The following is a 25,437-nucleotide window of genomic DNA, read 5'->3' as shown; positions in this document are numbered from 1 at the left end:
AAACCTTGGAAACAACTCTTGGCTGGTGGGGTCCTCAGACTTGGTTAAACGAGGTGTCTGGCCTGCCGTTTTCAAATCTTTAAATAAGGATCATTTTCCTATGCCATACCCATGCGATAAGTGGCGTGTGATAAGTATGTTTGCTACAGCTGTCATGATGCATGTGCCATACGAAAATAACCCGTAACAACAATTCACTGGAGGGAACGGTCAAACAAGAAATGCTTTTTATACCTGAGTCTCCTGCAAGGCCAACAAAAAGCTAAACCAGCGGTAAATAAAAATAAACAAAAAAGACAAAAGAGAGAACTAGAGACGTGAGGCAATGAGCAAAAAAGAAACGTTCAAAATTATCACTTGCTTCCTTTTCCTCTTTAAGTACAGTCTGCATAAAAATGGTGTTATAATTATCACAAAGAACACGATTTTATTGAGTGTCATATGATGGAACTGCATTATGGAACAGAATTACAAGCCGATATACTCCATCTGTTAGACAGACACTCTGAACATTAAGCCTATATAAAACAATGACGATAAAAGGTAAAGTTGTTCCTGTGCTTAACTAATTAAGCACTACGCCATGAAGGGGTATAGGGGAGTAGATGTATCGATCCACATTTTCTTCACCTCGGAAATAGTTGGTGAGTGGTCAGTTTCACGTCCCGGCCGCTTTACTCCCGGGGGAAAGAGTCCGCGTTACCCATTGGATTGGACCCGGTCTGGACGACATGGAGAAGATAAAATTCTTGGCCCTACCGGGGCTCGAACTCCCGACCCCTCTGTCGTCCAACCCGTAGCCAATCGTTATACCGACTACGTTATCCCGGCTCACGCAATAACGGTAAGGTGTACTGAGTCTTAGTCAGAATATATCGTAGCATCCAGTTGCACGTTTCACTAAGTGTCAATTAGAGTCTCACATGCAACACCGTGTTCTATATAATTTATTAATTTTAAAAGTTTAAATTCCATCACTGTGTCTCTCGACGAACGTGGTCATCATTTGGTGTTTCCTTTATGCGAGGAAACTGCTGTCTTCTGTTGTTATTTATGTTGCTAAATATAGAGGTCCTCTAAAAACCAAATCCGTGATTTTAGTCTGCAAGCGAACTATACCGACCGAGCCACCACCGCTTGGCGAAGTTAGTGCCAACTTTTGCGGATAGAGGGTGTCGCGTGGTCAGTGCAACGAATTCCCACGGCCATTAATTTCGGTTTTCTAGACCGGAGCTGCCATTTCCTTCAAATAGTTCCTCAATTATCCTCACGAGGCTGAGTGAACGTTCCAGACCCACTACTGATCATAAAGAAATCTGGTAGCGCCGGGAATCGAACCTCTGGATCTGTAGCCAGGAACTCTTGACCACTAGACCACAGAGGCATACAGGTCCTCTAGATACGCATATGTGTTTGAGTAGGTGGGTTTTCTCTCGTGTTTTGTGCTGCGTGTCATGGTCTCGAATCTGACTCAGTCTGCAGCCACCTGCTCACTCTGGTTCCTCGCTCGCGTATTTTTCTACCCTGAAGATGGACGCGATACGTTCCTCCGAATCGTCGGTTCACACAAAATCTACACGGCGCCATATCCCAGAAGACGGCATTCTTCAGGGATTTTACAATTGTAAGAATTCCTGTTTGCAATAATATTTACGCGGGAAGCTTGATGATACACAAATTGGATATGAACACATTTCCATTGCTTTGTTAGATAATCCAGATGAGTTCTTAATTTTAAGCGATTAGATTATCTTATCATTTTCATGTGCTGTTAGCATGAAGTGTATGCCTACAACTGTATACGGGAATGTCTTCAGGTGTGTCATGTTTCCAAGAGGGAAATTATGTGATGTCACTGGTAATTAACCTCAGTATTATTTATGTTTAGTGAGGTAAGCTTCATTTAGGCCGCACTGTGCCAGCTTCTCTTTTACTACATTCCGAATGGTCTGTATGTTGATACCCGCAGTGCTGTGGTACTGCTTCCTTCATAAGGTTGCCCAGGATATTGCAGTATTTTCTGCAGTTATATTTACTTTACTTTCCTAAAGTAGGCTTATGCGAGCTCAATCCTGTCTGTGTATCCACCCACCATCGACTTCTGAAAGAGTGAAAGGTAAAGGTAAAGGTGTCCCTGTGCTTAACTAATTAAGCACTATGCCATGAAGGCGTATGGGGGAGTGTATGTATAGATCCACGTTTTCTCGACCTCGGCGTTGGTTGAAGATGAGTGGAAAAGAGCCCCCGGTACCCATTGTATAGGAGGTTGGGTCGACCCCATAGCCGGTCTGGACGACTTGGAGAAGAGAAAATTCTTGACCCTATCGGGATTCGAACTCCAACCTCTCGGTCGTCCAGCCCGTAGCCACTCGCTATACTGACTACGCTATGCCGGCTCCTCACGTCCAGCCCGTAGCTACTCGCTATACTGACTATGCTATCCCGGCTCCTCACGTCCAGCCCGTAGCCAGTCGCTATACTGGCTACGCTATGCCGGCTCCTCACGTCGAGCCCGTAGCCACTCGCTATACTGACTACGCTATCCCGGCTCCTCACGTCCAGCCCGTAGCCAGTCGCTATACTGGCTACGCTATGCCGGCTCCTCACGTCGAGCCCGTAGCCACTCGCTATACTGACTACGCTATCCCGGCTCCTCACGTCCAGCCCGTAGCCAGTCGCTATACTGACTACGCTATCCCCTCTATCCGCTAAAGTTGGCACTAACTTCACCGACAAGCGAGCGGCGGTCGGTCGGTCGGTCGGTCAGTATAGTTCGCTTGAGGACTAAAACCACGGAGTTTATAATTTTGTTCTTATTGTTTCCCCCAAATACTTAAATTTTGAAAATTCCCAGGTAATACATTACACACACCTTGGTTAGGAACATAATAGTACTTTGACGGCGAGATTTTGGTTCTGTGCCACGCAGTCCCTATACAGAGGCATTCAAATCAATCTGCAGATAATTTAGGCGTACACCTACATCAGTTTCTTTGCTGGCGTATCGAAATCGAAGCATATTCCATTTCGATCATAATGCTGAATCAGCAGTTCATCTTCACGCCATAATAAATCATCATCACAAAACGTGACTTACTACATAATGTACAATTAAATCACTGCGGCCAACAAAGGGGCACTAAAATTCCTTCATCAAAAGTTCTGGAAGCAATCTTCCTGCTGAACGGGCCACATTCCCGCGTTCCATATATCCTTTCAATTTCCAAGTGCCGAGTAAAGAAGATGCAATGCTCCTTTCAACTTGGTTATTTAACGATGCTATCAGTGTTGAGACCATACGGCGTCGGTGATGCGAAAATTAACGAATACGGAGCAGCTGTTTGAATGAAAATTGGTAAGGGAAACTCACGTACTCGGAGAGAACCATTCCCAGTTCCACTTTGACCAACACAAATCTCATATTATCTGACCTGGAACCAAACCCGCACAGCTGCAGTTGGAAATCGACGACTAACAGCGTCAGCTCTGACACGGTCTAGAATAACGAAGTCTCAAAAAAATATGATAATGAACAAAACGAGAGATAGAAACTAATTACACAAGATTATACTAATTCAGTCCGTGGACCAGTCTAATCAGAAGCTAACAACGCCTCAGCCATTCAATGAATTCTCCGCCTTTATGGAACACAGAAGCCCGTTTCCTAGTAAGGTAGCCCATGGTATTTATCCTTCTCCTAAGCAAAAAGAATCCCGCCAATTTCTATATTAGATCCATTTTGTTATGATCCAGTCAAATATTCTTCGCCTTACTTACTTACTTACTCAATCACTCATGGAGCTGAGCCCTTCTTGAGGAGAAGCGAAATCTGCAGCTACTCAAGAATTTCCCAGCACTTTATGGAATCCGAAGGTTCATATGTTCACAAGAGCCCTCCACTGGTCCCTATCCTGAGTCATATCAATCAAATCAATACCATCCCATTCTATCTCTCTAAGATCCATTTTAATATTGTCCACCCACCTATGCCTTGGTCTTCCCAGTGGTCTCCTTCCTTCTGGCTTTCCCACCAATATCATATACGCATTCCTCGTCTCCCGCATTCGTGCTACATGCCCTGCCAACCTCATCCTCCTTGATTTGATCATTCTAATTATATACTTGGAGAAGAGTATAAGTTATGAAGCTCCTCATTATGCAGTTTCCTCCAACCTCCTGTCACTTCATCTCTCTTCGGTCCAAATATTCTCAACACCTTGTTCTCAAACACCCTCAGTCTACGTTCTTCCCGCAATGTCAGAGACCAAGTTTCACACCCATACAGAATCACAGGAAAAATTATACTTTTGTATATTCTAATTTTTATGTTTTTGGACAGCAGACGAAAAGACAAAAGGTTCTGGACTCAATGGTAGCAAACATTACCCGAGTTTAATCTCCTCTTAAGTTCCTCCTGAATCAGGTTTCGATCTGTTATCGTTGTTACCAAATATCTGAATTGTGCCACATTTTCAAAACATCTGTTTCCTATCTTTATATCATGATTTTGCCCTGCATTTTGGCGACGAGTCAGTAATATATACTTAGTTTTCTCTGTGTTTACTTCTAGATCAACCTCTTTACTTGCGTCAATTAAAGTTTCTGTTTTTCTTTATGGTAACTACATTATCACCCAGTAGATTCACATCATCGGCGTAGGCCAACAGCTGATGTGTCCCGTTTAGTTCCAGTTCCACCTGGCTTCCCTGGAACTTCCTAATTGCATATTCTAAGGCAAAGTTGGAAAGGAGTGGCGATAAAGCATCTCCTTGTTTTAGCCCATTCTGGATAGGAAAACTATCACACAGATGTTTACCAATATGGACTTGACTATACGCTTCGTTTAAACACATTTTAATCAACCTAACTAGTTTCATGGGTATCCCAAACTCTATCAGAATATTGTACAATACTTCCCTCCTAACTGAATCGTAGGCTTTCTTGAAGTCTATGAATAGCTGATGTACTGCCTCATCGTACTCCCATTTCTTCTCCAATATCTGACGAATGCAAAAGATCTGATCTGTAGTTGATCTGTTACGTAGAAACCCACACTGATGCTCCCCAATAATTTCATCTATATATCTACTTAACCTTGAGAGAAGAATATTGGGTAAAATTTTGTATGAAATTGATAGCAGTGATATCCCCCGATAATTGCTACAGTCAGTTTTATCACCCTTCTTGTGAACTGGTACAATAATAGACTCCTTCCACTGATCAGGCAATTTTTCCTTATGCCAAATATAAGTAATTAGATTGTGGATCTTAGAACATAGTATTTCACCTCCTGCTTGAATAAGTTCTGCCACAATTTGATCACTACCTGGAGATTTATACCGTTTCAATTTTGCAATAGTACTTTCAACATCAAAAGGGCTAGGATCAGGTATTGACGGCTCAGCTGTATGGATTTCTCTCTGCCTAACATCACTGACCCTATGTACATTCAGTAACTGAGAGAAGTAGTTCCTCCACCTATTCAAAATGTTGTGGGAATCTGCAAGCAGATCACCATTCTCAGCCTTCACTAAGTTACTGCTAGGTTGGTAACCCCTCTTAAAGTCATATATTCCTCTATACAGATCACGTAATGTTCTTGTTCTTGCTGTTCATTGCAAGCTCATCAATTTTGTCTTTCAAATATTCCCTCTTTTTGTTCCTGAAATGCCTGCTGGTTTCACGTCTTATATTGTTCAGATTATCCCCATTTAACTTGCTTGGATCCTGTAACCACTGCAATTTGGCCTGCTTTCTTTGATCTAATAATTTTGAGCATCCTTCATCGGACCATGGCTTATGCTTCTTCGGTTCATAATAACCTAGACTCTCTTTGGTAGACATTTTTATATTCTCTCCAATAGTTTCCCAAGCTTTCCAAAGCAGCGAACCTGTTTGAGATTTCAACACAATACTGCTCTTTACCCTCTACCTCATTTAATTTCTTGAGATTGAACCTCTCCATATGAACTCTGTGTGTTGTTTGTTTGTTCACTGCCAGTCTTTCCCTAACCTTTGCCACCACCAGGTAGTGGTCAGAAACAGCTAACCTCAATCCAGTCCAGGCATTGAAGTCAGCTCTTTCTCAGGGACCTAACAGAGGAGATGTCCCCTTCCCCATCTGAGGATGGAAATAGGTCCAGTCTCCGAAACGCTGTTTTCTAGTTTCTGGAATACCTGACGATGGGCAGTGTAATTCTGAGTATTATACATCACCCTTTAAAATCAGAAGACCTGACTTAATAAGACATCATTTACTAATACTGTCAGGACGGGTGTTAGGCTTATGGCAATATGGTACGACATTCTTATGTTAATGCGTGTAGCCTATGTATGTTTGTTCTCCTTGCGTCGTGAATACAAATACGGCCCTTGCAGATGGGTCTAATTGCAGTAGACAGTGGCACTGAAGCGAACGAAAGGCACAGCACAATGTAATCAGGACTCCAGCCCGTGCGTTAATGACTGTACGCTCCAGGGCCGCAGTTCTCAAACGTTTTAGCTGAAAGCACCCTAAAATGATGCATTCTAATTTCCAGCACCCTTTCTAACATAATAATACAGATATAAAATTCCACGGAAGATCTCTTAACGTACATTTACTATAAACCACAGAACAGTAAATGAAATAATAAAAATGAACACAGACATTTGTTGTGAAACACGGGTTTTGTGACATTTATATATTTCCATAACATAGGAATGAATTTTAAAGAAATAGTGTGACATGCAGACCCATCGTTAAGCAACAACTGTATGAACAAGCGACAGTACAACAATCGTTGCTAGGGAACAGATCTATGGACACGTTTCCTCGGCAACGAGAGAACACACAATAATGGAAGAGACGTTTTCTGTCTCCGTGCTGGGGCTACATCCCGAAGGTAAGTAAAGATAACCTTTTCCTTGTGAATAGGAGCCGGGATAGCGTAGTCGGTAGAGCGACTGGCTACGGGCTGGGCCACCGGGGGGTCGGAGTTCCAGTCCCGGTAAGGTCAAGAATTTCCTCTCCTCCATGTCGTCCAGCCAGCTCCGGGGCCCACCCAAACCTCCTATCCAACGGGTACCGAGGGTATTGTATTTCATTCTGTTGTGTCTTGTGTAGTTATGCACAACAACTACATTGGACTACAATTAAATTTTTAATTTCAAGTATAAGTTTCACGGAAGATGGCAACGTATAAGTGGTTCGACTGTTACGTCTAGCATAATTCCGAAGAGCAGCAAAAAAATACTTCTTCACATAAAACTGTACAGCTCTGTAATAAATGAACACGTTGACACACGCTTTAGCATAAATCTAGGAGGTTAAAGATTAATATTTCGCGAATAGGGGGGATTATTTTCAGGGCTCCACGTCCAGTCTCCTTGTTTAATAGTCACGCCTCGTATTTATCCGCGCACAATACATTTAGGGAGGCGGAATAGGGTAATATATCACGGGCAAGAAGTCGGAGTTCGAGTCCCGGTATACATGACATTTTCTCCTCCGCGTCGTCCAAACCGGCTCTTGGGCTCACCCAGCCTCCTATCCAATGAGCAGAGGGGGCGGGGCGTGAAGCTGACCACTCATTTCCAAATAGTGCCGAGTTCAAAAATACGTGGATCTATACAGCCACTTCCCACGTCTTCATAAATTAGTAGCGATTAATTAATTGGGCACAGACAACATCAATTTCCATAACACATTTAGGATCTGCAAAACATGTAAATTCCATTCCTAAATAAAGGTGTAATAAAGAAAAATTGTCATTTTATGACTTTCATGACTTTTAATGAGATTCCATTACACTGATGGTCCGTGAACTATAAAAAAAAACTCCGTGGCGTTAGTACGCAAGCAAACTATACCGACCGAGCGACCGTCGCTTGTCGGCGAAATTAGTGCCAACTTTAGCGGATAGTGTCATCGCAACGAATCCTCACGACCGTTAATTTCGGTTTTCTAGACCGTAGCCGCTACTTTTCCATTCAAGCAGTTCCTAAATTATCCTCACGAGGCTGCCCGTTCAGACCCACTACTTCCCATAAAATCTGTTAGCGCCGGGAACCGAACCTGGGACCTCTGGATCTGTAGCCAGGAACTCTGACCGCTAGACCACAGAGGCGGTGAATTATAATCGTTGTAAATTACTAAATTCCAGATTGACACTCTTGATCTTGATTTTGTCTCTTCCTAATAAACGATCTGTCCATCAGATTGCAAGACAACAACAATACCGTCCTGGGCACGGACAACTCATATACGTAAGCAACTGAATGGTCAAGGTCCGATATGTCATACTCGTACATATACTGTGCTCCCCTCTATCCGCAGTGGGAGTGGAACTATTTTACGAGGGTTGGAACTTTAATAGTGGCAACTATTTATTTACAACTGATACAAAACAGATGCATGTTTCGAAGTTTTACTGTCCTTCAATGTAGTCACCAGCATTGTTCCTTCAGAATGTGAAGCACAGTCGTATGCGCTAATCCTGTCTCCCGGGCCAGCTCACGAATCGTATGGCGTCGATCACTCTCCAGTAACGCGGAAAGAGCAAACACTTCTTCTTCTCTGACACTAGGATCACCTGGCCGACGAATGTCTGCCACATTTTGGCGTCCCTCGTTGAAGGCTTTTACCCACCTTGCCACTGTTCTGTAAGGCAATGCAGATTCCCCGCAAGCCTCTTGAAGACCTTGATGACACTCGTGCTGTACGGCCTCTGGCACGTTCAATCTTTATCCAACTCCGTTGTTCCTGTTTAGAAAACATCGTGACAACACTACATTAGACCGCCAGCTAACACGAGGCTTTGTTCTTCTCGTCACTGCGCATGCGCGTGATGTGGGAAGGGAGAGCCCATTTGGTCTGAGGTAGGGTAGGTATGTAACTAACGTGTGGTATAAGCGACATTATTTGGTTCCGTTGCATGGCGTCTCTACAGCAGTATTGCCGCTACTAAAGTTCCAACCCTCGTATAATGAATATTAATTTGCATTTATTAAATTTGATTGGCCAGAAAAAGTACGGCGTCAGAAACTGAAACCTTCTAAGAATTCGAAAACGTATGCCGCATCCAGTTTGCGAACCATTGTATGAGGTCATGGAATTGAGCAGCAATAAAAGTCACATTTATAAATTAATTATTTCTCGTTCGTTACGGAACAAGTCTCTTATGTCCAATACATCTTCATTACTCTGCCGCAGTACGCAAAGCAAGCGAAGCATTTGTAAATGGGCAGGCTACAATACGTGAAAAATGTTGCGACTGAGAAACTAAGCCCACAGCCTACAGCGCAAATCGCGCTATAAAAATTAGCAGCAGAGCACTGTCGGGCGGTGATAGTCAAAAACAGGAGTGGAAAGCAGCAGACATATCCTGTTTCAGAATTGTATTTGGAGAAATACGTTCTTTCTTAACTTTTGTTTCATTGCAGACTGCTGCAAAACATAGGGCATTGCATGGTAATAGATTACTTTCCCTCGTTTTGTTAAATATTCATCACAGAAAACCGAAAAAAAATCTCAAATTTTATAGCTCAGATCATATCTGATGTCTAATTTGATATCACTGACCAATGCGTGCTGTCTGTTCCGTGGTAGTCTTCCCCTTGTGCATCTGATATTCAGTCAGTCGGGAAAACCCAAAATATTCGCTCCCCTTGCAGGAATCAAGCACCTGTCACACAGGCCGTACCTAATCACAATTTTACCTCGGCTACCCTGGTTCATTTAGACAAAAGAAACTTTAGCAGATTGGACTGTCTTTGAACGAATAGCCTTATGAGTATTTATAACGTTTTATGCAATTAACTTCCTCAGTTACTGGAAATTAAAACTCTTGTCTCGAAAACAATAGAAGCAACAAGTTGCAAGGCATAAATCTAACGGCTTCCGCCATTATAAGATAGAATTGCTGCGAATAAAATGTTTAGGGCGCAATTTCGAAAGAAAGTCGAAATATACTGGCTGATGTAACCCCACACGCAAGAGAACGCACTAAACAGCCTTCTATAGGCCGTTTCCCTTTTCTTCCAGCCTTTGAAATGTTGGTACTTAACATAGGATAAACTGTTTACCACAAAACTTGCATCCGCTGTTATAACTTTCCATCATATCTATTTCAGGAACTCATACACAATTACTTTACAAATCTGTCAAACAATCGACAAACTATTCACTTCGTATGACGCTAATTTAGGGGCACGCGGTAGCGTAGTTGGTTGAGGCACTATGCTAAAAGGCGGAAGGTCGCGGGTTCGAGTCCCGATGAGGGCATTGTAATTTTTTAATTAACCTAATCCTTCCCGCCGCCGGTCACGGTAGCCGAGCGGTCTAAGGCATGCACTGTCTTCGCTCGCTCGGAAGCCGAGATCGTGGGTTCGAATCCCACTCAGGGAATGGATGTTTGTGTGCGTTTCTCTGTGTTTGTCTACAGGTAGAGGCCTTGCGACGAGCTGATCACTCGCCCAAGGAGTCCTATCGTATGTGTATGATCTAGAAAAACCGAAGTGAACGGGAAGTTCATAGAGTTAGGCCTAGGCCCACTGGGGCTGTGGTGCCAAGGAAAAAAATATCCTTCCAGCCGCACTATGGCCCTGGGGTCGACTCAGTCTCTAATAGAAATGGGTACCAGGAATCTTCCGGAGGGGGGGGGCGGTAAAGGGCGGCCGGCGCGTAAGGCTGACCTCACAGCCATCTGTGAGTCGACTGTCTATAAAATGTGGCAGCATCGGCGTCTCACAACCCTATGGGCCTCCAGGGCCTGTTACAGGGATAGCTTTACCTTTTACGATGTTAATTTAAATAATCCACTTTCAATGGGGTAAGTTCGTTTAATTTGGGAGTGAAGTCAGTGTTGTAGCAAAAACTACAGCCCATTATGAGTCTTAGCCTTCCTGTGGAGGTGTAGCTCCAGCACCAGATTGCAGTAAAATGTCCCGATCGCTTTACTCCCAGGGAAAAGTATCAATTGTATAGAAGTTATGACATGCAGGTATTATTAAAATTTGAATTTATTTTAATCGTTTCTCCATTCGGTGTTCACTAAAGGAAATGGAGTTAAAACTAATCAACGTAATAGACGTATCCGTAGCGTGGTTGGCTTCGTAAAATTCATCAAAGCTCTTTAACGACTCAGGGGTCTTTCTACAATCAGCGACTCAGATGTTCGTCATTCCCTTCTGACTTTGGGGAGGGCTATCTTCCCAACCGGTGTTTCCACTGCCTGAAGCTTCTGTGGCAGGAACGGAGAATGTAACAAGAAGCTACGCCTTCTACTGACTCTCTGATCAGTCTGACAGACACCACAACTGCTGCTGTTGCTTCAGCACAATTTCACTTTACATTATCACATACCAAAAATCATGATCTGAGAAAACTGTACAGACAACTGGCTATACCCCGCCTGAAACTTGTAATTTCAAACCGCGTCACTTTTCTCACCGCGTTAATGAGCAACTATCTGAACACGACTTCGCCATAAAACGTTTCAATACGTCTTAATACAGCAAAATTCAGTGACTGCAATGAGCCCTGATATGACTCGGGACTTGGTTCAGGTTGGCGGTGCAAAATAAGTGGTGCTGGTTGTCTGGTTGCGCCTTTCTGTATTCACATCAAAGGCCATGAGTTAGTATCCAGAAAAAGAAAATCCGCAAACCGGTATGCGCTCGAATCTGAGGGCCCTCTTTATTCATAATTATCATATGCGTACATGCAAATTTCTGAAAGTGAGTCGAAGAAAAAGTACCAACAGGTCTAAAATGACAGAAACATTTACATTCCTACAGAGTGCTTAAAGCATACACGAACAAGAGAATTTTATGCCCCATATCACAAAATGGTACAGTTGTCCTTGCCTTTATTTAAGAACCATGCAATGCTGGCGTACCGTGGCAGAGATACACCTCCACCCACACTTAACCTCGCCACTATATGGAAGGTGATCTATTTTTCTCTGACTGGGAAATTAACATCATAATGACCACTGTTTAGTCCAGCACTAATCCAGAGAGATGCATTTTCTCAGTCACAGCTCGACTACCTAGACCAAACGGTGTCTGCGTAAATTGGCCTTCAGACACACACAAAAAAAATTAACCGATGGACACTTACGTCTAACCAACCAACCAACTAACTAACTAACTACGTGGTGCTGAATCCTTTTTGCGAAGCCATCGGTTGCGCAGTAAATAAATTTACCAAGGGATGACAAATGTAATATACATATACACAGGTTTAATAACAGATTTTAGACATCTATTTTTTATTTCTAAAATAATTCTATGTAGGTATTTGGAGTAGAAAAAATGAAGCAGAATGTCGAGAGGATAATATTATCAGACCTCATAAAGGAATTGCTACATTACAAGAGCATTGTACTGTAGTGAGTGCTGCACAGCATATATTTGAATTGACTTAAAGAATTAAGGTACATTTGGGAACCGAGATGCGCAGCTGGTACAGCGACTGGCTATGGGCTGGAAGACCAAGAGGTCGGTGTTCGAGTCCCGGTAGCATGAAGAATAATTGTCTCTTCTCCACGTCGTCCAGACCGGCTCTGGGGTCCACCCAGCCTACTTTACAATGGGTACCGAGGGCTCTTTCCCGGGGGTGAAGCGGCCAGGGAGTGAAGCTTACCACTTACCTCCAACTAGTGCCGAGGTCAAGAAAATGTGGATCTATACATCCACCCCTTTATACCACTTCACGGCGTAGTGCTTAGTTAAGCACAAGGGACAACTTTACCTTTTTTACAGTTGTTGAGCCGTATAGAAATTCCCAGCATTTTATAGAATGACAGGCTATAAAGACAGACGCTTTCTAAATCCCAATAATAGCTATTATTTGCATAGTATCACCATACACTCATTTTTACCCCATGCACATTTTGTGATCTACCCCTGTATTAATACACAGCCGTACACTGTTCTGAATGATGTCAAATACAACAAAATGGTCAAACCATTCTCAGTCACTGCATGTGAACTGTACAGGTTTTCCTGTCTTCATCCTCCAGACGTACATCAAAGTTTCGAAGTAAACAATTTCCTATTTTAGGCTTCACGGTGCTTAAATGTTGTTACTTCCGTTCTGGGGTTGTTACACCGGCTGGATGTGTACGATGGCTGATGACGTCGGAAACATCGCTCACAGCCACGCGGTGTAACCCAGGATCGGAATTAACATAAATAACATCTAGTTTTTTTTATTGCCAGTGGAGTGGGACTAAGTCCTTTGTACTGCGGCCACTTCTGGCCTATTGTACCAGCCCCAGGTGATAGGTGAGGGTGATTGTGGAGCAATTGGTGGAATGAAGATTGCCCCAGTGCCACTTTATCCACCACAAATCCCACTTGACCAGACCCGGGCTCGAACCCGGGCCGCCGCGGTGGGAAGCCAGCGACTAACCGCTTAAGCTATGGCGCGGCCCAACATCTAGTTAACTCTCCCCAGTGATACGCTCCTACGCACCTGTACCTTAAATCACACGCTATTTTGGCAGTCAGTCCCGTAGTCCTTACTGCTCAGCGCCGAACATAATTCCGAATGGTTTATGTTTATTGTACTACACAGTCCGTCAACAGTGTAACAAACTGTTCCTTCTTTCTTACACCTTCACTTTCGACATAACATGTTTCGACCCTAAATGGCCATCTTCAGGTTTCTTACTGTGCTAAAACTACTATATTGCACTAATACTGTCCATTCGTCACATATACGACTGCAGGCTTCATGATTTAAAACGTCACACTCGTATTAGTGCAATGTAGCAGTTTTAGCACAGTAGACACCTGAAGATGGCCATTTAGGGTCGAAACATGTTGTGTCGAAAGTGAAAGAAAGAAGGAAGAATTTGTTGCATTATTGATGAACTGTGTAGTACATAAACAGTATTAGATATAGTAATGCAACAGAATGTTTAAATACAGGATTTTTTTCCTTGGCACTACAGCCCCAGCGGGCCTAGGCCTACCTCCATGAACTTCTCCGTTCACTTCGGTTTTTCTAGATCTTACATATTCGGTAAGACTCCTTGGGCGGGTGATCACCTCGTCGCAAGGCCTCTACCTGTACACAAACACAGAAAAACGCACACACACAAACTAAACATCCATGCCCTGAGTGGGATTCGAACCCACGATCCTGGTTTCCAAGCGAGCGAAGACAGTACATGCCTAAATACAGGATTGCAAATAATAATTTAGCTACATTATCCACCGATTCATTATCACATACATTAAATTACAATTTCACTGAATATACGCTTTCAGCCTTCTGTCAAGGACATCCTTTGGGCCTTGCAGCTACCTTTAAGCGGATAAATGAATGTTTAAATTTTGTTATTAAAGACCGCAGTTAAGAAGACAAAATAAGTTTAGACTGCAGTGAAATCTGACACTCGTTTAATGTAATCTTCCCTTCAATATGATACGCCATCAACGTCGGTAATTATATTACCAAACCTCTCCATCGCTATTTTCTGTTGCCAATTAATAAATCACGACGATCGACGTGACATGTTCGAGTTCGAAACTCAAGACTTACAGCATGTTATTACAGCAACGTTTACCGACATTCAGTGCAGTTAGTGTCCCACTCGTTATTTCACTGCTATGTGTCTCTTGTCTCGCCTTCTCTGTACTGGCCTCAACTGACCCGAAAACTTAACTACCTTAACTAGATGACTTACTAACGGACTGCAGTGACTGACTCAAGATGCACTCGCCTGCTACTGCGCTGCTCTGAACTAAGCAGCTTTACGTCGAGCCCTTCTGTAAGTTCCTCGCGAATGATCGATCTCAGCCTTCTGTGTTAGAAGAGGGGTTTCTCGGATGGATTTTAGAGATAAGATAGGATGGTACGGGTTGGACTGATCTGGCTCAGGATAGGGACCAGTGGAGGGCTCTTGTTAACATGGAAATGAACCTTCGGGTTCCATAAAATGCTGGGAAGTTCTTGAGTAGCTGCACAAGAAGTGCTCAGCTCCATGAGTGAGCCCACTGGCATAGCTACTACGAGTACATAGATTTCTCAAAATACCGCTACAGAATTAAATAATTCAGGCCAACTTCTCATGGTTATTACAAACTCTTCGTACAAGATTATGTTACATTTGTTGCATCGTAACTAAACTGAGTCTGAATTCATCCGGTGGTACTTCAAGACCCTCAAAATACCTGAAATATCCCCCAAAGGCCGGATATCTCAAGCAGTCAAAGTTTTCCAGTGACTTAAAACGAATTTTCTGCTTTAATAGGCCAATACATTATTACTCTTTTGTTTATATAGTTATGTACTCTTCTTTATCTGCTGAAAATATAAGAATAAATAGGAGAAAGAAAAAGCAGCTTTTACTGAATAAGATTTGTCAATATTTGAAACATTCCCGGCTGTCAGTTTGGTATTATAGCCCAGAACTTTTTCGCGTTAATAGTCACGGTCCTTGTCTGTTTCGTTTAAATTGAAAAATTATAAACTTTTCTTTCTGCCTTAAAACCTTAAACAACTTTTAGCTTGTATTCCTTATTTTACACGAAAAAAAAAACGGATTTATGACATCATTATGACTGTGCGTCCGTCATGATTTATCATTGGTCGATTATCGGTAAATTTATCAGCTGATGAAGATATGTTTATTCATAAGAAATAGTACTAGTGCTTAGCTCCAATCAAGAATAGTTTTCAATACGAAAGTTATACGTATTTTAACATAGAAAACATAAAATACGGTACTTTCAAACAATTAAAATCTTACTTTCCTCTTTACTATGCGTCACAAAAATGTAACACGATGGTGATAAAGACAAGATAGCTCCTTCCGCCAGAGGAAGTGAGCCTCCTGGTTCAGACCCCTTCCCGATTAGCTCCTACGGATATACACAGATGGACAGAGCTGCCAAATCAAAAGACACGCCTTGGGATTAAACAAACAGAATCGCAAACGCGAACGCAAACGAAAATTGTACGCATGAATCTTCTGCATTATACGACTCAGAAGAAACGGAAACCTAGTTTTACGCAAAAATTGGTGCGGATTTCGGAATTAAGGCAGCAAACGAAACTTGGTCCAATGTGTTAACTCACATGAGATCCTAATGCCTATCATGTGTAATGGGAGTGACTGAATTAGAGAGAATAACTGACTTACAGAAGTAAAGATGTAACTTGTCTCCTGTGCTTAATTAATTAAGCACTACGCCATGATGACGTATGGGGGGTGGATGTATGGGTCCACATTTTCTTGACCTCGGCACCAGTAGGAGGTGAGTGGTCAACTTCACGCCCAGGCCGCTTTAGCCCCCAGGGAAAGAGCCCACGGTACGCATTGGATAGGAGGCTGGGCGAGCCCCAGAGCCGGTATGGACAAGATGGCGAAATGAAAATTCCTGACCCTACGGGGACTAGAACTCCGACCCCTCCGTCGTCCAGCCGGTAGCCAGTTGCTATTCCGGCTCTGAACCGACTGATAAAGTATGCCAAGTTCTAAGGATACTAACCTCACGGAAAAGGCGATAAAATCTTGTAAGCGCAGAGGAGGGAAAAATGACGATGTACTTTCTCACAGCCAGTCACTGCAGCGGCGAGATTTACGACGCTTCAAGTCCTGGGCTACTCGACCACTGGGACCATGAGTTCGAATTCCGCGAGGGGCACAAATGTACATCCTTTTTTTTTCCTGAATACTGATATACTGATTTACGGAGGCAGAGGCCCCACGAATGACCGATCCGCATCCAAGGAGTCCTTAAAGAATTCACTGCTAATAGTGAAAACGGAACTGGACTAAGCCGAGCGATCTAAACTGCAGTAAGTAGCTAAGGTTTGCAATTATGTAAATTACCAGACCAGAGATACTTAATGTTAAAGTAGTTTGTATACTTATCATGGAAACAACTATATGAACAGGCGTCTGAGAACAGCGTGCTGTGGATTATGGGGCAGGAGGCTGGGGAAAAGCACAACGTATACTTCCCAAAAAAACATCAGAATCATCAAGTCGAGGAGGAAGCAATAGGCAGACCATGTAGCATGCACGAGGACAAGAACGTGTTGAGGACGTTGATGGGATAGCCAGAAGGAAGGAGACTAGTAGGAAGATCTAGCCATAGGGGGAGGATAATATTAAAATGGATCTTGGAGAAAAAGGTTCGGGTGGTAGGGACTGAATTCATATGACTCAGAATAGGGACCAGTGGTGGGATGGTTGGATAAAATGTTGGGAAACTCTTGAGTAGCTGAACGACTTCTCAAGGACTCAGTTCCATGGAGTTCGCCAGTTTACATATAATAGTTGAAGCCATCCTATAAGGCAGATTAACGATTTATTGAAAACGAACGTGAGCAGGTAACGCTCTTTTTCGCGCATGCGGCGACAATTTTTTACTTAAAATGTAACACCAAGACAAGAAATGGTATGTTATTGTGAAACAATGGTGATGGGCCACACGGCTCAAGAAACAGTTTCAACCGACTAGACATTTATGAAAATCCACACGGCCAGATTCTTTTAGTCTGCTTCATGGAAGCATCCATATTCAGCACCAGTCACGGTTTATCGTTCCCGTGGAGATCAGTGCACTTCGGAAGGCTCTTATAAAAGTTTGTTGTGGGAGATGAGCTACGAGCCACCGCGCTATATGCCTTATAAAATCAGCAATTCTAAATCAGCGTGGAAATGTCGGAAGTAGCCACACTTAAGCACTATTATCAAGTTTCGTTCGAATCTGAAATAGGCTGTAGGCCACATAAACTGAATAAACGTCCTACCTACATGCTTGTACATTCAATGACTAGCTTCACATCAACCGATGTTCTGGTATATTTACAACAAAACGATCCTTTTCAACAGCATGTCATATATTCTTGAAAATCTATGTTCTAAATTATATTTTGCAGCCATTGCAAGAAACGTGTCACAGCAGAGACCACCAAACAAATTCCGTGGCCTGTAGTCCGCAAGTGAACTATACCGACCGAGCGAAGTTAGTGCCAACTTTTGCGGATAGGGGGTGTCACGTGGTCAGCGCAACGGATCCACACAGCCGTTAATCTCGGTTTTCTAGACCGTAGCCGCTATTTCCTCGAAACAGCTCCACAATTATCCTCACGAGGCTGAGTGGACCCCGTTCCAGACCCACTACTTCTCAGAAAGTCTGGTAGCGCCGGGAATCGAACCCGGGTCCTCTGGATCTGTAGCCAGGAACTCTGACCACTAGACCACAGAAGCGGTCCCCAGCAGAGGCCTACAGTACTTAATCGATTTATGATTTTTCGTATTATATGTTAATCTGCTAAAATACATCTACTCACATATACTACCTGGTTCTTAAACAGCGGAGAATTCAAAACGTTGAATTGGGTTACAACACAGGAAAAATTACGGGGACGTTAATACATTATTAAGTCACTTTTCAAATAATGGTGGGTGAAGCTTCCCTTCTTTTATCGCCGTCTCGGATACGGATAGATTTTAGTTTCCCTCAGCTACTCCAAGCAAACACTGGGATGGCATAATAAATGATATTATATCCCATTCCTTGTGGCGAACGATTCACCATATCCTAGAACCATGCATGTCGCCACAAACGTGGAACTGTGGCTACAACGAGAGTGAGAGTGAATTAAAAAAGAAATGGTTAAAATTTAACAACCCTGTACCGGGATATGCAAATTATTCTACGTAACATCATTTTCAATAATTCTGGAAGACTTTTAGAAATCAAAATTATCTAATTAAAATCAAGCGTGGAATCATTGGCAGTATAAATTAAACCCACTACTCAGAATGATACAATAATTTTGTGACTTCTAAATCGATGCGGAATATGATGTGTGGGTCAGTTACGGTTTCCAAATGCCCTGTCCCTTCCAGCAGCTCCATTCCAAACACCTTTCCTCAATTTCCATTTGTGACAAACCTGTCCAGACTGATAAGTTCCCAGTGTTGTATCCCTCACAGAGATTATTCATGGGTCCACTACGTGCATCAACGAACGATGAGTGAGAATGAATGTCAACATAATGGAACACTGTAAACAAACATGCCAGAACGAAAGTTTCCCTCCACAAATGTCACACGCTACGATCCGGTTCCTCTTATGATTACATGTGTAATGTCAGTTTTCCTAACCTTCATTCGGTGCAGTGTGTCCGACATAAAGGTTTTATTTTGTTACAAATGAAATGGAAAATACTTTATCTTCACTGAATAGGTTCGGCTCCATTCAATAACTACAAGCCCGACCAAGCCGTGATGTTCCCCTGTTTGTGCTTCAACATAACGAAAGAAACTACTACTAAATTCATACAAGCCGTATCGGTTAGAAATCAGATGGAAAATCTACAAAAGAAGTTTCTTAATCGCAAGTGTTTATTGATAAACATACCTGCATCCTAACCTCTTTTAACCACCTTCTAGTAAGTGCTTGAAATTATACGGTAAATCTAGTGTGTGAAAAGACTTACCAAGCAATCGCCTGACTTCCCACTGACTGAGGTACAGGTTAAGGTTACCATAACACAGGTCCACTAGGCACATCACAAATAATACAGCTTTCACCCAGCAACATGAAGCTGTCATTGTAGCACTGCACTGCATTGTTGTTCTCAGCACAAGTCTTTTAACATTCGTTCCGTTTTTTCTCGGAAACTCCACGAACACTTCCGCATTACGGAAGATGGCCATGGAGTGTTACGCTCAAAAACATATTTATTTTACTTTAAGAAAGAACCATACTGACCCAAGTCTGTTCCAATTATTAACAAGTTCTACGATTCAAATCGTTCACTGCAACATCTTAATTCCTAGAATCCGAATTTTCTTACACAACAGTGAGAAGCTCCAATGCCCATGTTGACACCGTCAACACCCAACTTTCAACTTATGAACTGACATATATTTAACGGCAGCACTACAGTGGTCACATGCGACTAGGCTTAATAATAATTCGTGTGTGCGGATGAAAATGCAGACAAGACGCGGGAAACTGACTACTTCCCTTGCAGCTCTGAACTAAACTGACTGCACTAGAGGGACCAAACACGGCCACGGACAGAATGGCGCGGGTTCCGAAGGGGAGAGCATGCTGCGCTGGCCGATGCTCGTTACGATCACAGCCGAAGTTTTATGGATGAGGGAGCCGAACTTTGCCGAATGAAATTCAAGTGTTTCCTTTGCGTTCGTTGTCTGCAATCACTCCCTTCACAGCATCCAATACGCCAGACACATTCAACTTGTTTCCTAAGAGATGACACGAAGCAGAAGCCCCCTCATCTTTCAAGACCAAGAATACCAGAGGCATAGAAATCACCCCACTTGAAACATAAAAAAAGATATACTGATAAAAGAAATGCCGAAAAGAAGACGCACCGCTCAGATTATATATATGCCATGGGAGTTAAAAATTCCTCTGTAATATGATACTACAGGACATGATTCAAGTAAATTATGGTTTGCCTTTTTTTTTTCCAGATAATCTACTCTAAAAGCTGTATACCAGCGACATGTCGGTACATTCGTATACAAAGAAAAGGAAGACATTTTTATGAAATTTACATTCGTTAAAACCAGCCAGATTGGAGCCGGTATAGCGCAGTAGGTATAGCAATTGGCTACGGACTGGACGACCGAGAGGTCGAAGTTCGAGTCCCGATGGGGTGAAGAATTTTCACTTCTCCATGTCGTCCACACCGGCTCTTGGGCCCACGCAACCTTCTACCCAATGGGTGCCGGGGCTCTTTCCCCCGAGGTAAAGCAACCGGGGGCGTGGAGCTGACCACCCTTCTCCAACTAGTTCCGAGGTCAAGGAAACGTGAATCTGTACATCCACTCCTCCGCACATCATGGCGTAGTGGTTAATTAGTTAAGCACAGGGACAACTCTACTTTTTACCTTAGGTTTTAGAGAGGTTTTACTCGCAAAATTATTAATGGTGTTGTGAGGACGCACAGGCTAGTTAGCCGGGCTGTAACTGTTACATAATTATTATTGCTTCTTGAGTTATGCAGATAACTGTCCTTATAACCATCACATCATGCACGTGCTGAAGCAGACTAAACCTCCGTCTGTTCTCACCCTCATGTAGGTGAATTCAGAGTGTAGCATTCTAATCTTTTCTCTTCCAGAGAAAGAACTTCAGTTTGGGTGGAAGAGAAACAACTGGCGCTGAAGGCTGATTTATTTCGTTGACAATATAATGGCGGATGGCGAGTGGATACGAAAGGAATCGGCGGAAGACTCTCTGAGAGTAGCCTATTATCCTAGCTTTCGCCTAGAGTAACTAAGGAAATCCAAGTAAACCGCAATTAGGGAAACCAGTAACGCAACCAATGTGTCAAGTTTCGAAAAATTACTAGATGGCTACTGCTTCAATAAGCTTCTCAGTGTATACGAGTAGGTATGTACATATCGTACATGGAGAGACAGAAGGAGAAGAAATTGATGTAATGTACACGTATGTGTGGAAGGTATACTCTACGTGGGCGGATTACAGTGGCCTAGCAATCTAAGGCATGAACTGCCTTCGCCTGCTCAAACTCTTAGGTCTTGGGTTCGAATCCCACTCGAGGTATTGATGTTTGCTACAATTCTGTGTTTGTGTTGGCCTGTGCACGTAGCTGCCTTGCATAGGGCTGATCCTCCACCCAGTGAGTCCTACCGACTGTCTATATGCTTAACAAAGCGTAAAACAGAGCCCGAGGTTCATCACGGACTATAGCGTCCACAGATTACTACTACTACTACTACCACTACTACTACTACTACTACTACTACTACTACTACTACTACTACTACTATTATTATTATTATTATTATTATTGTATCCTTTATGGGCCCATATTTTCCCTATATTATATAGAATTATGTGGTCGAATTAGACGATTATCAACTGTTCAATGAGATGTATCAACTCGGTGCTTTCTTCTGAGGTTATTTTACGGCGTTGTTTCATCTGCAGAGGTTTCGAAACTTGGAATGAGATATAAAGACGTTGATGAATGATGAGTAGATGAAGGTTTGAAAAGGCATGCCCGTGATGTATATGAATGCAAAGACTGAAGACAGCCACGGGAAAACGCAACTCAAGTCAGCCGGTGACACCTTGCTTTGTGCAGTCCTGAAACCAGACATTTCCAAAATCAATAACAGCAATTTATCACGAACTGTCTACTTATAGCTACTTACTCATTTGCTTAACGAATGAAATATATGAGTCTGTGGTCTTTGATCGCGTTTAAGAAAGCTGATTTTCAGTTCAACATTGACACGGCCTATCGATCTAGAAAATTTTAGTACAGTGAGTACACTATAGCTCAAGCGGTTAGTCGCTGCCTTCCCACCGCGGAGGCCCGAGTTCGATCCCGGGTCTTGTAAAGTGGGATTTGTGGTGGACAAAGTGGCGCTGGGGAAGGCTTTCTCCGAGTATTTCGGTTTCCCCTGCCGATCTTCATTCCACCAATTGCTCCACAATCACCCTCACCTATCATCTGGGGCTGGCACAATAGGCCAGAAGTGGCCGCAGTACAAGGGACTTAGTCCCACCCCACTAGCAATAGCAGAAAAACTCATGAATGGGAGGAGAAGATGAATGTATACAGAATATTGGTAGGAATGTCAGAAGGAAAGACATCACTAGGAAGACCATGACGTAGGTGGGTGGACAATATTAAAATGGATCTTAGAGAAATAGGATAGTATGGATTGGATTGAGCTGGTTCAGGATAGGGACCATTGGAAGGCTCTTATGAACACTGTAATGAATGTTCGGGTTCCATAAAATTCTGGGAAATTCTTGAGTAGCTGCACAACTTGTGGCTTCTCAAGAGGGGCTCAGCTCCACGAGTGACGTGACGAGTGAAAGTAACCTCAACCGTAACATTACTGTGCTGCCCTCGCTTCCGTAATGCATACCAAACTCTTTACTGGTCCGCATGCAGCTCAGCCAGCTGCGGTACGTCTCTTAAGGAAGACACTCTGCAGCTCCCTTACTAGAATTCCCAAAATGACCCATGGTTTCTTCCTCGAAACGCTATTAGGGTACAGCGGTCATCTTTCCGCCACTCAGGTATTTCTTATTCTTAATCTTCCAATTAAGGCCATTGATACTAAAAATTAATTCTGAAACTGTTACTTTTTAAACGTTGGTAGACTTCCTTGTACTTAGGCTCGACCCGTCTTTGTGCTTCTAGAAACACAGAAAGCCGCATGTCATACGAAGTGCAGGAGCGTGACCTAGCCACTCCCAAATTTCCATGGCGAAAGCACAGTTTTGGATCTGCATTCGAGCAATGAATCTACCTGCTTCCTCGGCCTACCTGCCTAACACGCTGACGGGTGCAGTCTACGCCACTGTTTCTCAGCCGGTGGGACGTGATCCTCTAGTGTGGCTTGATTGTTGGCCGAGTGTGGTATGGGATCTCGAAAATAAGGAATTCCTTTATTGATTAATATAATACTAAAATGTACAAAATATACCAATACACTTCTTTAAAAATAGAAGTTTTGGTTTTGCTACAGTGAGACTACATATATACGCGTATATATCACGGGGAACTGCCTTTACACATAACATTAAAAAAGCCTACAATACGTCACCCCAACTATAACAACATGCTAAGTGACACAGTATAACGAGCATAAGCTTGACACCAAAATTGGAAGGTCAAACCACACGACCTAGTTTATGAAGGAAGATTTCGGCACGCAGGCACCCCACACCATAATTATTCCTACCACCTGGAACACTGTATCATCAGCACGTGGTGGTTTATAATATATATTGCAAATATCTCAATTTTAATCTTAACCTTTACCGTCTAAACATCAAATTTTAACTGTAAATTCAAATTTTGTATATAAAAATCATAAGAACACAATATGGTTCCATATTGGATTAAGACGCAATTCAGGAACTAATATTAGTATTCTTGCACGCCTGATGACGGCCCAACATAAGGGCTGAAACATGTAGCGTCAAATTTTGACAAAATTTGGTATTTGTATCCAAAACTAGGCCTGTAAGTTGTCTACTGAATTTAATTTTTATTCGTGTCTGTAATATATATATATAACCGCTATTTATATGCAGATCAATAGAACTTTATCGTTTTTCTAAAAAAAATGGCTCATCTTTCTAAACAATTAGTACATAATAGAAATACAGGCTTTAATTTGCGTCACAGGTTTTATTCAAAACACTTTCCGGTGTCGTTAATACTAAACGAGACGCAAGCAAACAAATTCATGGCCCTGTGCAATGCCATAACCACAGTGCAAATAACTTTTGCAAAAACGGATTTCATTTCCAATAAAATAATATGAAGAATGATGATGCACGCAAACATATTGTGAAGTATGAGGGGTTCCATGCCTAACAATAGCTAGTTCTGAATTGGATGATTGGATTTATTGGTACTTCTTTACAATTACAACCAATTACAGAAGCTCACAATCAATGACTCTCTAAGAATCCCTCAATTCCTCACTGGACTACGAGTGTCTTCTCTTCTGCGTGACTGATTTGGTTCCGATTTGCGAATGTCACTCCCTCAGCTTCCGCTGTCCGCTGGTTGTCACTCCACAGCTGAACACTGAACTGTCTTTCGAATGCATCAGAATCACTGCTCACGACTCACTCTTGAACTGAACTAACTTCCAGTCGAACTGAATATAGATCACCATGTCTTACAGTTCCTCTGTTACTCTGTTATTCCGTTTCCGCGGAAACATGTGTTACGAGAGTCGTTGACTAAGAATGGACATCCGCGTTTGTTCGTTGTTTCGAGAACGCGTGTTTGGAGAGCCGTTGTCTAGCAATGGATTTTGTTCTGGCTCAACTATTCCGGCTTTCAGGCGTCATATTTCAATATAAAGAACGTGTCTGTAAAATGTGGGTACTCCGATAACCTACGCATATCCACTATTGTTTACTCATATATCACGTGCTTCTGAAGCCGGCTAGAAGCTTCAAGTTGCCGGTGTCCGCGGTATGGTTCGCCGTGCACAATATATAACTGCTATCGTAATATATAAGCAGGCTGTGCATGGTGTGCGGCTGCAGCAGCACAGCATTCCATGCAAAACAGCCGACGGTTCTGTCCACTACATTCAAACAGGATACAATCGCCTCACCGTTACTGCACATCCCATTATCTGGCTAAGTCAAGAGCCTCCCATCTGCATCTAAAGAGGTAAAGTAACATGTAAAAAGTAAAACTATCCCTGTAACAGGCCACGAAGGCCGTAGGGTTGTAAGACGTCGAGGCTCCTACATTTTCTCTAGACATTCTGCTCACAGAAGGCGGTAACGTCAGCCTTACGAGCTGGCCGCTCTTTACCCCCAAGGAAGATTGCCGGTACTCATTTCTGTTAGAGGCTGAGTCGACCCCAACGCCATAGTGCGGCTGGAAGGATTAGGTCAATTGGGGGGGGGGAAGAAAGAAAAAAA

At 42.8% G+C, this 25,437-nt stretch overlaps 1 protein-coding gene across 3 annotated transcripts in view; it reads right to left on the bottom strand.

Moving 5' to 3' along the window:
- The window catches only part of LOC111867938 (tyrosine-protein kinase Dnt), a 223,892-nt gene extending 203,861 nt beyond the window's left edge, over window positions 1-20,031 (bottom strand). For all 3 annotated transcript variants that reach the window (XR_002843425.2, XR_002843426.2, XM_023858173.2), the window contains exon 1: window positions 19,457-20,031. Coding sequence is in view for 1 of the 3 variants with exons in the window: in XM_023858173.2 (XP_023713941.1) it covers window positions 19,457-19,676 (220 nt within the window). In the remaining 2 variants the exon portion in view is untranslated. The remainder of the gene's footprint in view (window positions 1-19,456) is intronic.
- Between the last annotated feature and the right edge of the window lie 5,406 nt (window positions 20,032-25,437).

The sequence above is a fragment of the Cryptotermes secundus genome, unplaced genomic scaffold (assembly GCF_002891405.2).
Source record: "Cryptotermes secundus unplaced genomic scaffold, Csec_1.0 scaffold267, whole genome shotgun sequence".
NCBI lineage: Eukaryota > Metazoa > Arthropoda > Insecta > Blattodea > Kalotermitidae > Cryptotermes > Cryptotermes secundus.
This window is presented reverse-complemented; position numbering and strand designations above follow the sequence as displayed.